The 16,920-nt window shown below is 40.0% G+C and overlaps 1 protein-coding gene across 1 annotated transcript in view; it reads right to left on the bottom strand.

Moving 5' to 3' along the window:
- LOC137800085 (transmembrane protein 266-like) overlaps positions 1-16,920 on the bottom strand; it is a 44,576-nt gene that overhangs the window by 22,507 nt on the left and 5,149 nt on the right. The window contains exon 3 of the mRNA XM_068597141.1: positions 7,839-8,030. Within this exon, the coding sequence (XP_068453242.1) occupies positions 7,839-8,030 (192 nt within the window). The remainder of the gene's footprint in view (positions 1-7,838; positions 8,031-16,920) is intronic.

The raw sequence follows: 16,920 nt of genomic DNA, 5'->3' as shown, positions 1-16,920 counted from the left end.
TGACTAAACAGAAATATATTTTTCCTGCATATGCTAGTAGCACAATCACAAAACAAAAAAAAACATCATGAATGTGGGTCTAGATTATTTACAACCACAGGTCCCAGCAGTGGCTTCAAGGCACCGGGCCCAGAGTTTGTCAATGTAAAATCATTGTATTTACAGCCAAGAAACATGCTGACGTAAAGCATTCACTACTCATGGAATTTGTGTTAAAAGATGGAAACAAGACCTGTGACAGGATCAAGAAGACCCTCCTCCTCCTTAAAAGTTTCCTTTCAAACTAAATCATAGTCCGCTAATGCCGAAGTCAGCCTCACCTGACAACGCAGACACCAGACAGGCAGCATCCTATCTTTCTGTAAAAAAAATTATGTGTTTCCAGCAGACATTTCCACAACCAATGCACACACTGAAAAACACACATATATTTATGCTAAAGAAAGCGTGGAAAAGGGGAGTACCAACTAAGCATAAAATACATGCTGAGTTTCCCTGATGCTGTCAGATTGCAGGTAATTAATGTTACATTTGAAAGGTTCCCCATTACCCATGCCTGTGCACCATTGATCACAACACATCAGCATTGAAGAGGCAACCCCAGCACTCCTGCAGCACTTCCAGTGGAAACAGAACCAAAGGAATAAATGATTGATTGTGGAGTCAAGATATACAGTAAATATCTGAGGTACTGACTTCTGCTTCGAGACACAGCAGCTTCTCTTTCTTCTTTTTTTACTCCCACTTTGGCAATAACTAGAAAGAAATATGATAAGTGAATTATTACTATGTGTGTGTGTGTGTGTGTGTGTGTGTGTGTGTGTGTGTGTGTGTGTGTGTGTGTGTGTGTGTGTGTGTGTGTGTATATGATAATTACAATGAACAAGGGCAACTAGTGTTCAGCTTTGCCTCAAAGACTTGTGGGAATGCTGGGGAAAAACTAATTTGTATATATTGCAAGGGCACAGCAAGGTGTGTGTGTGTGTGTGTGTGTGTGTGTGTGTGTGTGTGTGTGTGTGTGTGTGTGTGTGTGTGTGTGTGTGTGTGTGTGTGTGTGTGTGTGTGTGTGTACTGTATTCTGTATTCTGTGCTTGTATACCATATGTGTGCATTCACACGTGGACAGCCAATCAGAGTCGGCCTAGATCTGTATACAGTTACTATACTGCAGTTACTGACTGCAGTTAGCCAGAAAATCTTAGCTGACGTGACAGTTGATCTGAAAGAAAAGGTGGTAAGAAGCTAATTTAAAGATGCAGCAAACAAATAATAAAGTACTATGTTATACATTTTCAACATTTGGAGAATCTCTGACGTAAAAGGTTTATCCTCAAGACGGACAGAAACCATCTATTTGACAAACGATGAACTTGTACACTACGCTGGCCAGCAGCCATCCCTGTGGCAGCGGAATTAAGAAGCCAGGGAGATAACAGGGAGGCCGGTCATTCCCAGGTCGTTGTCTCAGACGACTTCCTGTGCTCTCTAATTAAATCAGGCCAAATTGGCTCGACTAGGTGAGAGCCATCAGAGAATGCATAATTTCAAAAGGCAAGACTTCAACATTTGACTTTTTCCCCCCTCCTCAAACAAAGTTGCAGCATGTAAAGTAAAAATGCAGGGATGAACCCACAGTAAATGATTGCACAAGGGTTTGAATATGGAATACAATGTTTACACTAAATATCCCTTTACTGTGACAAAATTCATAACTTCTCAAAGCCATGCCCACCACAACATTCCCCAGAGATAGTTGTGATTATAAGCAAAGAGCCATTTTTATTTCCCTTCCTCAGCCATTTTCTGAAACGTGCAAATGGGCCAGTAGTTTTTTTCCAAAATGTCCCATTTGGATCCTTGGCCTTAAACTGGTGGGAGGCAGAGGCTAGGAGCACTTGTTTTTTCCTCTTTTCCCCCCGTTGCTCACTACAGATTTAGATGAACCATCTGCTGTTGGTACCAAACCCTGGACTCCTTGCACATTTGGAACAGCCGTATCAGCAACATATGCTTCTGTCTTTGTGTCTGGCAGCCGCACAGCCATCACTGGGATGGGAGGTGACATCATTCCACTGTTCAGGTGTGGGGGAGGGTGAGGTGGTCTGGTGAACCAGTATGGCAACTTGAATCTTAAGATATTTCTACAGAGCAGGCTTTTATCCAGGTGTTATCAGACAATAATTAGTTCAGGTACTTCCCCTTATCACATTGTCAGCGTCATATTCTACGCCTGACCTTTTCTCTAGCTTTGTAAGTGTGTATCGTGCTGGCAGCAGCATATTCAGCCACAAGCAGGTATCGCAGCAGCTGAGTGTCAGGTGCTATGTTGAAAAGTAGCATTTTACATATTGTTGATTTTAGGTTGGAGTTGAGTTTTAGGGCGATATTTAAATATTGTTTCCTGTCCTTTAAACAGAGTCCAAGTTGATCAAAAAAAGTGTTGTAAAGTATCCTGTCATAATCTACATGGCTGGGCATGTTGTTGCCTACAGTATTATGTCCATTATTTTTGTCCAAGACTCAAACTGTTTCTCTGAGAGGAAATACATTTGTCAAAAGTCAGCAAACTAGATATTTTAAATTGAATTTAAAGATGTTAAAAATTGTTTGTGACGTACCAATTCAAACCATCAATACAAGTTGCAGATGAGTTCCTGGTCCTTCAAATCTCCCTCGCTGACGTTCTTTGTTTCACCCGACAAAGTCACACACACAGCAGCAGCAGCTTACACAGATACAAGCTGAAATGCACCAAAAAAACCTTCAACCTAAAAAAAAAGTGAGCAAACAAACAAAAGCAGCTTGATGACTAGGAGGAGAGTGGGCGGCCATGAAAGTGCTGAACACAAGCCCACGCCACCTTGGTCCTCCCAGCATTTTTCCTAGACAGGAAGATGGATGGGCCCAACTCTATTAATAACCACACTCCACTTACCATGACGCCAAAACTGCTAACACTGCAACTGCCCCCTGATGCTAGCTCGAAAAACCACCTCCCACAATGTCGCCCACATCTCTCCTGATAGGAACACTGTGTTAGACAACAATCCAGTAAACGAGTGCTGGAAAGCTCCAACCTGTCCACCTATCCTTACCCTCACCACAGGACTGTGAACCAAGAGGCTCATGAAGGGGTCTTTGGTAGGTCAGTGTGACAGCGTGGTTTATAGAGAGCATGCTCAGCTTTTTGGCATTTAGTTGAGTTGCAGCACAGATTGGTTTTCAGCGTGGAAAGGCCTACTTTGTGTGAAAACAAGGGCAGAAAACAATGACAAAAGATGAGACAGTGAGCTGTAAAAAGAAAAGAGTAAACACAAGCAATAGGAAGAGAAGCAAGAGAAAAATCATAAAGAATATAAAAATATGTAGAATGGTGGTGAAAGAGAGGGAAAGCCTGTGAAGACGCATTGATGAAGGAATACTATTGTTCATAATGAGATGTGACAGCGCAGTATTAACTGGAATATGAAGTGAACCATGATTACAGAGGATTAGATTAACAACCACTGTGTAGTACAGTGATAAAGTGTTTCAGGCCCGCCATTATTACCCTTCTCTTTCTCTCTCTCTCTATCTCTTTCTCTCTCTCAGTGTTTCTGTTCATGCATGTTCAAATATGTGTGTGTGTGTGTGTGTGGGAGAGAGGCCGAGCAGTGTATGAGTGACTGTTTTTCCGTCATGTGAAGGGAGGGCCGTGCAGTATACAAGAGATAGCAGTAAGGTCAGCTCCACCTTCACAATGCTACAGGCTATGATATGCAAACATGGCTGACAGTAGGTGCTTCATCACACAGTGGCAGCTTGACACAGGAGCCTTTCCTCTTGATTAATCCCCTCTGCTTGCTTTCTGCTATTAAACACTTTGCAACCATACAGTATAGGCAAACCGTAATAACACAAAACTGTGTTCTTTCAGCATCTAATCTGTAAACCCGTGAGGAGAAATGCCGCCTGCATGTCGTCTCTTGCTCCCAACAAGTAAATGTGGGATTCCTTTTCACCCCGCAGTTTCAATTTCAAGGGCTCATCAAAAAAATTGATTATTTCAATAACATTGAGTCAGGTGGTACATTCAATTGGATGTAAACTTTCAACACACCACAACAAAACCTATATCTGTTCAATTTGCATATTTTTCATTTTCTTTCTGGAATAAGTAGATGAGAAAAGTTTTGCTGACAGCGAGGCATTCCCAAACTGCCAGTAAGAATGACTTCCACCCCTCACCCAATGAGCCGTCACCATGCTGATGAAACGCCTCTACCGTGGTTGTGACATTTTCACTTTCAGGAGCGGGTGCTCTCTTTTTGCAAAACATCACTACAAGAGCGTGCCTAAACATTTCCCATGCACAGCTTTCTTCATGACACTCCTTCACTGTCTCGGGAAGCCAATGAGCCAGCTAATGCAGACTGGGAGTGAAGCGGTTGAGGTGTGGTGGTGGGGCAATCCACTTTTCCAGGTAGAGTCAGTGGAGCAGCTAACTGATTCCTCTACCATGTACATTTTCATTTTGGTGTCTGTGGATTGCTCTCTCACTGTTGCTGTCTTGCATTCTCTTAGCTTCACTTCATCATTCTACACGTCCATAAAAAAGGTTCATTTCCTCTGGCCCATTTACCTTCAGGTGAGTTTAGCAATTGGTCTCTGTGCTAGATCAACTCCAGCCTGTTCGATCTGCATTCTGAAAGCAAACACAGGTCCCGATTGTGCTTACATACTGTTACAACCCAACAAAGTCAATTGGTAGCTGATGTCTAAGCGCTGACATGAGAAAGACGCCCACTGCCGCAGGAGGCCGTCGTAAAACATGATGATGGTGCACGGGCGTGGCGCTCGTGAATGTCATTTAATGAGGCTAATGGCCGCTGTCTGTTCAAGAGGTGGATCGATACAGTAATGAGGAGACGGAGGCACAGGTGTAATCACCGAAAGCCCAGCAGTGCTGAAATCCACAGAATAAAATCCAGGGGGCAGCGGGATGACTGACACAATCAGTGAGCCGCTCGCTCGCTACATCTTACTGATTCTCATGACGAGGCCTTAATGTCAGAGGAGGCCTCTTTTCTTCACACGTTGTCAGGTTTTTTTCTCTTTCAGTGCTGATTCCCACTATTTCAATGTATTCTGTCGAAAGATTTCACAGGTTGATAAAAAGCACTTGATGTGACGCAAGACATATAAACAGCAAGGGTTTTTGATATTTCATCGTCATCATCACCAATCAAGAGGTATAGGTGATGAAGATTAATGTGAGAGATTAGTATAGCATTTAAGGTATAGTGGAGATGTAACACACACATTACTGGAGCTCATGCCTGGCGGATTTAAATGGAATTTCATTAAAGCTAAACGAAAGAATGATGACTTTTACAACTCCCACTGGCAGCATTTTTACAGGAAGACATTTCGCACTAATGACTTGAATATGAAATAGTGACCCCATCGCACTAAGCACAGTTTGAGTAAATTGGGCTCACTGGTAAAATAACCTTCACAGCTGTGTTGATAGAGCTTCTTACAGCAGGGGTTCTTACAGTTTTTCAGCCTCTGGACTAGAACTTTAGTCTCTTGCCCTCCGGACCCAAACTCATTTGAACATATTGGTAGTCTTGTTTTGTGATTACTCAACACCGCAGGCTTGTGACCCACTTATAGGCCGACTCTTTGCCTAATCAGCCTTACAGGTATTTCACAGGTTGAGCAACAATAGGAAATACAGGATGCATAAATATTTAGTGCAAACTAAATGTTTTCAAACAGCACCAGCAAAGACAAGCATCTTAAGCATATGCACATCTAACCATTATGCATAGCAATACATATACAGGCAATAACTTATACAACATAGGACACACCAGCGTTGTACGGGCTGTGATACAAGTGCAGTGTCAGTGTCGGCACCGCCTACTATTGATGATATGTCTGTGAAATCCATCTGTTTCTGACTCTGACTGGCCAACTGAAGGGAACCAATGGAGTGAGACCTGATTTGGTGTCAAACGCAGCACTTGGATGAGGTGGTGTGTGTGGATTTGGCGTGTGTGTGTTGGATTCTGTACTACGGCTTATGGTGTTTGTGTGCATCCCAGTGAGAACTTGTGCTAAGAGCCAGGTTTGAGTCAGAGTTGCTGGACAGAATGGACTGTAAGCATATTTTGCACAGTAAAAAAAAGATCTCTTAACGTTGTGACTAATCAAAAGGACAACTGTGATGTGACCTCATATCCATATGCCATACCAGCATTCACACAATCATGTTAAAGCGGAAAAAGCTGAATAAGCAAAACCACAATCAGCAGGTTGGAAGTTTAACATGCCTTTGTAGTGGTGTCATAACCTTGAAAACTACTATCATAATATATATTTTTTTATCTGCATTGTTAATTGATATTGCCTTCATTATTAATCTCCTGAAGTTGACAAGACCTAATTGAGCCCCATATGTGCAAGAAGAAAAATATAAGTATGAATAGTAAAAACATCAAGTGATGATGATGGTTTTATAGAAATCATACAGAAATCAATGCATCAGTCAATAACAGTATGTGGCAATTTGTATGTTATGAGTGACTAAAAAATATTATATTAATGGCATCAAACAACTGGCGATGTCGCAGTTAGTGTTCTTTTAACAGACAGCTTTTGGTCACCCATGTGAGATCCAATAAAATAATTCAACGTTACAGCATGTATAGTGAGACAGTACAAAAGACTTACACAAAATTAGGAGTGTGATATTATTGGCTCCTGCACTAGAAAATGCCACTTACAATAAAGCCCGTACTGTCAGCAGGCACAGGGAACAGGGCGGATATTTAGTCTGAAATGATAAATTGATCTCAGTTCTCTTATGGATGCTGGACGACCTAGAGGTTGTCACTTGATGATAAATGGACGTAACACTGAGCAACAGGGACAGCAAGTCAAGGACCTGGGGAGGGAAACTTAATACATGATGGATGATAATCATGCATACTATGTGGCATTTAAGAAAGAGAGAGAGAGAATGAATGTTTGTGTAGTAAATGCGTTTTGAAACAGCTGCAGGTGCCATCGTACAGCATGCCATCATGGTCTTCTTTGATGAGTTTAACTGCAACCTTTATAATAAAGTAAAATAATCTTCATACAAGACTAAGTTAGTAAAAAATGTAATACCAAAAAGATGTTCAGTTTTTCGAACAAACATATAAAATTGAAATCTAAATACAGACACTAATGTTTGATTGGGCTTTTCAAAAGAGTGAAATGTTTAGTTGTGGTAAGGAGTGAGTGTTTTCATAAGATGCAGGAATCTGTTGGCTGAACCCTGACTGTGTGTTTGTGTCAGTTTTTTTTCTAAAAAGTCCCCAACAGTAGGAAAAAATACCTCCAGTGTGTCACTGACACCTCCCTGTTGCCACACTGTTCACAGAAGCAAATCATTGTCACTGTGAATTCACATAAAAAGCTGTTGAAACCAATAAATGATCACACGTCTGTCACTCACACTTGCCAAAGAGGCAAATTATATTAAAAAACAGAAATTCACACTCAGTACAGGGCAGATCTTCGCCAAGTGTCTCTGCAACGACCACTGCTGGATTGTGGGATTGAAACCTAGAATTGCCCCTCCGTCACTGACACTCATTGCAACCATGAGAGATTCTAGAGCATGCTGTCATAACTGGCCACCCAAAGCATAAAGCAGTTTGCTGCAGCATAATATGAGATTAGCCCTTGACAGACACAGAGGTGCACCCTCACACACTCAATCCTCCTTGTAGATATAACAGACCAATCAAATGTATCCATCTCATAAAACAATGCTCACTATACAACATTGGATCACTCACCCTTCACGGTTTTCATCTTCATCTGCGTTGGAGAGGAGCTGCGAGCCAGCCAGCGAGAGGTCAAGAGCTGCGAGGGGCAGATCTCTGTAGCCAAAACTCACAAGCTGGACAGGAGGAGCCAAGTACTGGTTCTCATCCTCCACTGGCTGGGAGATGATCTCTAAGTCCGACAGACCAGCGTGCTCCACTTCCCTAGTTACATGCCAGCACAGGCAACAGATGGATAAAAGACACAAACAGACAGAAAGGGACACACACGCGCGCACACACACATAGGAGAGAAAACAGAGAAAGACATTACTTAAAAATGTTTTACATTTCTTAAATCTGTGCTGGAATATTACGTCTCAGCAGTAAAATCAATATAGAATCTGGAAATAAGTGGATGCCATGTTTGATTAGTGTCATTCACAGGTAAAATAAGCCTCAAAATGTACATTTCTGGTAAATATTTGAATAGTTTAAATATCAAAACCAAACTATAATGACATTCTTCAATTATCGTAAAAGTAGCGGACCTAGACAAGATAAGAGAGCGAAAGATTACATTATTACATTACATTTCATTTAGCCTTGTAAGACCCGTTGTTGTAATATGACAACGTCACTTTTATCTCTCCAAAAAATACATTTGCAAAAACGTTTTTTGAGTAAAGACCACATTTACATAGTCAATGGGTCCTATTGTCTTGCCTTGCAATGCCATTGGATTGTAAATGTGTATATAGGTCTGGCCAGAAGGCCTTGAACTCACTCTACCTGCAAACTTTCCTGCAAGCGCATCACCTTGTTTTATTCAACTGGATATATCCAAATTAAAGTAAATAAATTCCATGAATATTTGTTGGGTGATTGTTAGAGTATGTAGTTCATGTAAATACTAAGTTATTGTGGAATTAATGCATCACATTAGATGTATAGCTTGTTATGTCATTGTTGTAATTTTACAACGTTGGATGAAAATGGTAGCTAAAAATAGCATGCAGCTTGCACACTACATGGAGACATTCCACTTCTCAAATGTTCAGATACAGGATAAATAATTACAGAATTATGATGTATTTGATGAGTCACACTTTACAAATGGGTTATTTGTTATAATTCTAAGTTTAGACCAGATTTGAATCATTCTAAATGGGTTAGGGTAACTCTAAGCCTATGTTATTTCTATGTGATATAGTCAACTTTTTTTTCATCTGGACTTTGTTTGTTTGCCCAAAGATCTCATGTTACACAAGCCAGATCATGTTTGTGGAATGATTTGGAGGATGGTTGTGCAGGGACAAGTGTGAATGTTTTGGAACGTGGGGGTGGCATGTAAGAGTTTTGGGTGGGGTTGTATTTTCCTCTTGTAAATGTAAGTAGAGAGCAATTAGGCTAGCCAGACAGCATTGTGTGCCATCAGTGTAATGTATTGCCTGACTAGGATTAATTTGCATTGGAATTAGTTGTACTTGACCACCAACATGGTTGCACATTTCCCGGTGAATACAACAAGAGGACGCTGCAGATATTGCGTGAAAGGATATTCCAATACGCTCTGCAGAAAGTGCAATCTCCGCCTCTGCTTTTCAGAGGAAAGGAACTGCTTTGAAATGAATGAATGAAAAGTACTTTATTAATCCCCAAGGAGAAATTTTGCTTTGCGACTACCATTGCAAGTAAACAACGGACACTGAATCTTTGAAGTTTTCTATAACATTTTATACAGTTTTTATGTTTTTAAAATATATTATGATTCATAAAAATATGACTGTTGGGTGATTAATGAAATGTACTGTTATATTGCTATGTACGCAATGCACACTCCAAATTAACAAGTAGTTGTTTTGTGCATTTGTTCTGACAGTTTGAGAGCAAATGTTGAAATTCTGCCACCAACGAGGCCCTAAAAACTTACAAAAACATTTTTTTTTTAAATAAATCCTTCATTATCTGCATTAGAAGACTCTTACAACATCATCTGACTTTAAAAAAAAATTAGCCATTATTTGTATGTTTGGGTCTTACAGGGTTAGCTGACGCTTTTATCCAAAGTGACTTACATTTTTGCTCTAAACACCGTAGACACAGCAAAGGGGAGCAATTGAAGGTTATACGACTGAGACCAGCAGAGTCGGGGCTTGAACCGGGCATGCTAACCACTAAGCCACACTCGCCCATCAACAAGAGCCCAAGATAAGGGCTCTTGAAGAAGCATACACGTATGAGCACAAAAGCAGTGCAGATAAAAAAAGACTAATTATTCAGCCCAGCAACTTCAATATGAACACACTCTTATTTACAGTGATGGCCTCGGGGAGCAAACGCAGGGTCAGGGAGGGTCACACACAAACACCCACTCAGCACCATGGAGCTACTGAGAAATCACACAATCCTCCACTGTTGAGGACCCGAGGAGTTGCAGGTATACAGTGCCTTGCTCACAGACAGAGATTATTTGGGGGAGTGTTTGTGTTGCTGCGATGGTTTTCTCGAGCTGTCTAAAAATCTTTGCCATCGTTGTCCAATAGTAAACCAGCTTAAGAGGAGGAGGGGTGACAAGAGACAAAATGAGGTCAGCTGTGTAGTGAGAGGTAGAAGATACCTGCTATGGGATACTTGTACATACATTGAAGACAATGTGGAAATTATTAAAGATTAGAGGAGTAATCTAAAGGTTTATCTTTATTACACTGACATTGATGTCATTGCTAGATTCTGTGCAATCTTTGAATCTTCATGTTTCTCAAAATAATTATTTAAATGTGACACCAGCAATATCCTAAATTTGTAATGCTAATTTGATCATTGCAAATATAAGAGTCTTTCTCTCCAAGATGTGCCTCTTAGCAAGTAAGCTAATTAAGCTACTAGTTGTGGCAGCTCATCCAGTCACGTTAGCTAGCAAGCTAATGTTAGCATGCATTTCAATACAATGGTAAATACTGTTTTCAATACGTTATTGTAATTAATGTAAAAAAAATCCTGAGAAAAAAATCAACTCAGTGAATATTATTTATTCTGAGGTAATAAAAATGATAGATTGCATGCATCAAACGTCAAATAGTTTTTCTGTGTAAAACCATGATTGGTGATTACTGTACCTGCAAAAGTAACTGAGAGACAATCCATTAAATTTTTGACCCATTTTGAGTACATTACATCTATGAGATTTTGGGAAATTCCTGGAATATAAAATACTAAAATATTGACATAAAAACAGCCTGTTATTTGTTTTACCCATATGCCTTTAAGGATAAACACATTATAACAGTATACGACCTTCTAGTTCAGTTTTAACTCATGAAATTTACAATGAGGCCATTGATTTTTGTTTTAAGTTCAAATTAATTTGTGCTGTTCATGACAGGTTGGATGTTAATATAATAAGTATGCCAATCTTCCTTTGTGTTCATAGAAGCAAACTTCCACCCGACACCTTTATCCACCAAGTCTTTAAACCCTAATATGTAAACACATCCAGGCTCCTCAGACGTAACCCTGCGTGCCCACAAGCCCCAGTTGTGTAAAAGCTGGGCCATCTCAGTGGAGCGTGGAGGTGGAAACAAATGCTGAGTGCAGCTGCAAACTGACTGTGTGTGCCCTGTGGTGTGTATTTTTAGACCAGAGCAGATGCTGGTGTATCATGTCTGCTGTGACGTCATCGCCTCTCCCTTTGTCAGCTGAGTGGATCCCCACTCTCCTTCAAACGTCAAAGGAAGTCAAGAACAGGGTGAATGGGGAGAGGAAACTAAAGCAGGAGTGGGAGAAGAGATAGGGGTTATACAAGAAGACACAGGGGACGGCAATAAAGAAAAAATGATCTCTGAACAATAAAAGCAGAGAAGATGGGGGGGGAAATGGCCTAAAAGACTGGGTTGTAACCCAAAGAGGCGCAAGGGAAACAGACAAGAGGTGAAGGGGATCACAAAGGTTCAGGAGGAGGATTGGTGACGAGAAGAAGAGGTCATACATAAAAGTAAGACAGTGAAGAAAAATGTAAGTATAGAGAGAAAAACGTAAGGGTAGATAGAGTGAGAAGGAAAAGGTGAAAAAGAAAGTGCAAATGTAGAGGTGATAAGACAATTAAAAAAAGAAGAAAACAGGTGGTAAAAAAGAGAGGGGGAGATACCTCCAAATACTCACGAATACAAATATTATATTCCAAAAGAATGCACTGTGAAAAGGGCAGGAAAAATCATAGACGAGTGTTTCTTGTGCTTTCATTATGACATAATATTGCAAGTCATTCTCTATTTACCTCATGGCTAAGGCATAAAACACAAAGAATAACTTCAGCTTGATTGTAATGATGGCTGTGTGCAAGAGAACACCAAGGGTTTCCCGAGCAGCCATTTGCCATACACAGAGTCCAAATACACTTTTTCACTTAGTGTTTCTGAAGTCCTCTCACTTCCTATCCTCCCTCCTACAAACAACCTCAAACTGCTGTGATAGACAGCACTGAGTGACCCACAGTATTCAGAGAGACACGCAATCTGACAGACAAGCATACCTTTAGGAAAGGACAGGTAAACAGACAGGACAGGCCAGATAACAGATACCTTCTCAACACTATGACCCCCTAACCAATAAAATATACAGTGTTAATGTTTACATTAAAGGAATTTGATGCCATCTGGAGTGACCTGTGCTGTTGAAGGGCATCTTAACATTTGTGAGTGTGTGTGTGTGTTTGGCAGGACCGCCTGTTATGGGAATCATAATGACATCAACAAAGCCACCAAGGCTGATTTGATCTAAACTCTGTGACCTCAACACTGGAAAGTAAGGATGCAATCAGCCAAATATAAATGGTCTATGGAAGTGTATATAACATATTCAATACTTTCTTCCACATTCAGCAAAGGCACCAAGCAGCTCCTAACTGAGCGAGAAGCACAAAACCAGATTGAACTATGAGCAGAATAAACAAGGAAGCAAATTTGTATTTTTCATTGGAATGAATGTGCAGTGTTTCTTTGATCTAATCATACCTTCAGTCTAACACATTCTACTTGTAAATTTATGAATTTGTGATCCCCATGTTCGTTAAAGAGGAACTTGATTTTACAATCCAATCCTGTTAACAGGTCTTGAGAAAATCCAACTGAAAAAAAATTGTATAAAGCATTTGTGTCTCCAGAGGGAACTGCAAAGGTCTGATAAGCTTTCTCAAGTGATGTCACTTGAGTCAACATATTTTCAGGCTAAAGACAACCAGTTTGAAAGTGAGAAAAATTTGGAGTTGTGGTGTTAGAATGAAATCAGTCAGACCTCTATAGTATGCTCCTCAATTCTGTTTGAGCGTAGGACTTGAGGCTACATCAGCCGCTACTAGCAAAACACACCCAAATCTTTGATTTAACCCTCGGTGGTCCATTAGCATTGTGGGTTTTGACAGGTTTTGACATGCAAGAAGAATGCATGAAATTAAAAATATAATATCTCCGGTTCTGCAGCATTGATTTGAACTGTCCGAAAATGGTAAATAAGTGCAACGCTAATGGCTGACGTACACTTCAAATGGTAGTTTTATAACAGTTCTATAAGACACTTTTACTAATCTATACCAAAAGAGCCACAGATGAACTTTGAAAAGAATCCAAGGTTATCATTCAAATTCATAATAGTAGCGGCTGGAGGCCAAACACTATAGCATCCAAACGGCGTCTCTTAATTATGTAAGTTAAATTAGAAAGGCCATGTAAGGCTCCAAAAGACACACAAAACAAATCCAACTGGCTCACGTTGCTATAGCGACACATTAACCAGCAGTAAAGGTATACTGCTGTATAGTGTAAGTGTAACCTGAACCAACAGCAAGGCAGAGCAGCCTCGACCCATTAAAGCCAACAAGAGAACAAATAGACAGTTTGTGAGGTGAAACCCAACAGAGCGTGAATACAAGAAGAAAGGCACCAGCTGCAGTTATGTTGCCACACCAAGTCCACTGAACACAACAACCAAATGAATGAGTCACGGCTATTGTAAGCAGGTGTATTCTCAAAAACAGTTTCAGGTGAGTAAGCATGTGCTGCAAATACCTTTAGCTGTACTCTCAATGCAACGCTGAGGCCAGACTTATCTATGTATCGTTTAAGCTCAAACGCATGTGAGAACGTAGTGGTCAGCTTCACAAGCAGTAAACCACGGCTAAATAAAAGAGACGACTTGTTCTTCCAGGCCTCCTAAAAAATAAGTACAGTCAACATTATTGAAGCATGTTGAGAACACTAAGGTAAGTTATGACACTTAATTAAAAATAACAGACTATAGAATACAGACTTCATACTAATATGAATGTTAAAGTTAAGAACGAACGCTTCTTTAAAAAGTAGAGGGAGCCGTTCCCAAGAGTAGTCATCTCTGCATGTGTAGCATACAAGTTTTTCATTAATAAAGACCCTGTTTTCAAAAAAGAATTGATATTGCAGTCTGGTCTCAAGAGTTGCTGCCCTCATCCCAATTTGATGGGATTATTTCCCTCGGCAAGAGAGCCTTACCTTTCTTTGAAGATACGTACTTTATATAGTCAAAAAGATAGTCACCAGAGGCTGTGGTGCTGTTGACTCATGTACAGTGCAATATGCATTATATGAGTGCAAAATGGATATTAAAGTAAAAAACAGAACATTACATATCTGTAGGTCTGCTCCGAAAATGTAATATCAGTCATGTCATGATAGATAGCAGAACACGAGTTATAAGAAAGTCTGTAAATGTAAGTTTGAAAAAGTCTGGCTTAAAATATGTTTTTTTTTTATAAAAGAAATTGACTTTAAAAATGACTTCAGCATCCGTGAGATTTATACCCTCAAACAAGTTGTGAAGATGCAAGAATGTCTGTTGCAGGAAGTTGTCGTTCTGAAGCAGACTTGACAATGATCTATTAAAGCAACAATTTGGCACTCCTTATTTTCTTCTCGAGGCCCTAAAAACCTGTTTATTCAACCCCCTCTTACTATGAGCGATGTGGTCGGACATAAACTCAATTTAACAACGGTTTTCTGCCAAACGCTGTAACAGTTTTGTAAATCTTAAAGGAGAGATTTGTGTATTTTGTCAGGGATCTTCTTGCTGTTATGTGGACGAGGCTCAGTGCTGGTGTATTTCTGAGCACAAATCAGGATTGATCGTGACTTAAATCACAATGTGATTAAAGATTGCCTGCTACTGTCAAATATTGGCTGTTAAACTCCTAATACATAAAAAAGAAATTATGTGATGAATGCATATTTAATTATGAATATTTATGGAACGCCACTGTTGAGTATTGGCTTTTAAACTCTTGATAAATAATACCGAAGGATGTTTTTTTGAAGTGATTAATACACATTTAATTATGGTTATGGACAGTAGTATAACATTAATTTTAAAATGAAAACTGAAATAATTTGCATATATTGTAAAAGCCAAATCCCCCTACTGCAGTTATTCAGTCTTTCAAGCAAACCAGTTCCTAACATGAAAACCTTTATTGGCTTCCGCGCAACATATTACTTATTTAGTTATGCAACCAATGTTGCAATTAAAAAATGTCCAACCAACAAAGGCAATGCAAAGTCATCATATGTTCAACTATTGTACATGTATGTCAGGATGGACTAGGGTACGTTGGACTATAGTACGTTGATGCACGTTGTCAGCGTGCCTCTACGACAAATACCTCCACACCTACTTTTTTTTTCAAAAACTTAATTACCACTCTGAGACTGTGGCTAAGCAGCATGACGCCACAGCGGGTTGACCCGATAGATGCTTCCCTCTCCACACTTTTTCTCCACACAACATCTCATCCATACCACCTCTCATCTGCAGCACAGCAGCAGGTTTGGCTCTCTTTCCAAACAATCAGGACCGTACACATAACCACTCATGACAGACACAAGCTGTCCAGAGCCCGCCAGCTCACAGCTTACAGTAATGTACCTGGTGTGCTGCCTGGCTGCCGGTTGAGATATTGGGTAATGCTGCTGACCCAGCTTATGGATTTGTACGATGTTCAGTAAAGTGTTCTTATGTGAAGCAATAGAGTTAGACATACATTTGAAGCTATTTGGGATAATATAGGGACTGTCTTTTGCTACTCTGCTACACTCACAAAGACTTAATCTTCTGTCAAAGTTACATCAATGCTGCATCGAAATGTGAAAATGCAGACTCATTTTCAAAGTGGGCAGTACATCATAGTTCCTGATATTCAGAAATAGTGAAGCTGGTTTGGGGAGAATACATTTATATGTAAAATCTGTGGGCAATTGGACAAGATGTTGGCACCAGAAGCGTTCTTGTCTCTTTTTGTAGTCAGAGTAGTAGTGACTAATCACGTTGCAGCCGGCTTTGGTTGAACGCAGGTAAACGGTTTGTGTGGAGAGCAAAGAAATGCATTAGCCGCAATGCAATCTCAGAACCCATCGGCTTTCGTATGACGATTTAGCTTTTTGGTTAAAATGTGCTCGTAGACCAAAACATTCCAGTCGTACACATTGTCTCTCAACTCCAATTCGAGAATGCATTTCCGAAAAGGAAGTATTGGCCAGGATATAAACTGGCCACACTGGGACCCCAGAAATATAGCCCCTTGCAACCAAAGGCCTGTTGTCAAACCGATAGCCAATGAATTCCTAGATTGATTGATCAATCGTATTGTTCTTTGCTCTTTTTTTTTAATTGACAAAATACTCTTTAGTTCTGATATAACTAAAGCTATGCTAACAGTCGCCCACGCATTACTTGCCTGACAATCTTTGCGTGATCTAATGACAACCCAAGAATCAAACTACCAGGCAAAGTAAATAAAACTCTGCAGACCAACATTCTAGTAATATTGTTACCATTCATACATGGTCATAAAGTTTATGCACCAAAATCCAAACACTGTCAATGAAATATAACAAAAGACAAACATTTTTCATCCAAGTGCAAATATAAATATAAAGTTGTTGCTGTCTTGAATACAAATAGTGACCTTTCTGAGAATCCCTGATGTTCTTATCTTACAGAAAGTGGCAGTTTTGAATCTCTCAAAAAGATTATTTTATGGAAACACTAATAAGACTGTAACTGCAGAAGAGCACCCGCGGGATAGAAGTGATAT

Source organism: Clinocottus analis, unplaced genomic scaffold (genome assembly GCF_023055335.1).
Source record: "Clinocottus analis isolate CAN_PGR_092001 unplaced genomic scaffold, fCliAna1.0.p SCAF_1, whole genome shotgun sequence".
Taxonomy (NCBI): domain Eukaryota; kingdom Metazoa; phylum Chordata; class Actinopteri; order Perciformes; family Cottidae; genus Clinocottus; species Clinocottus analis.
This window is presented reverse-complemented; position numbering and strand designations above follow the sequence as displayed.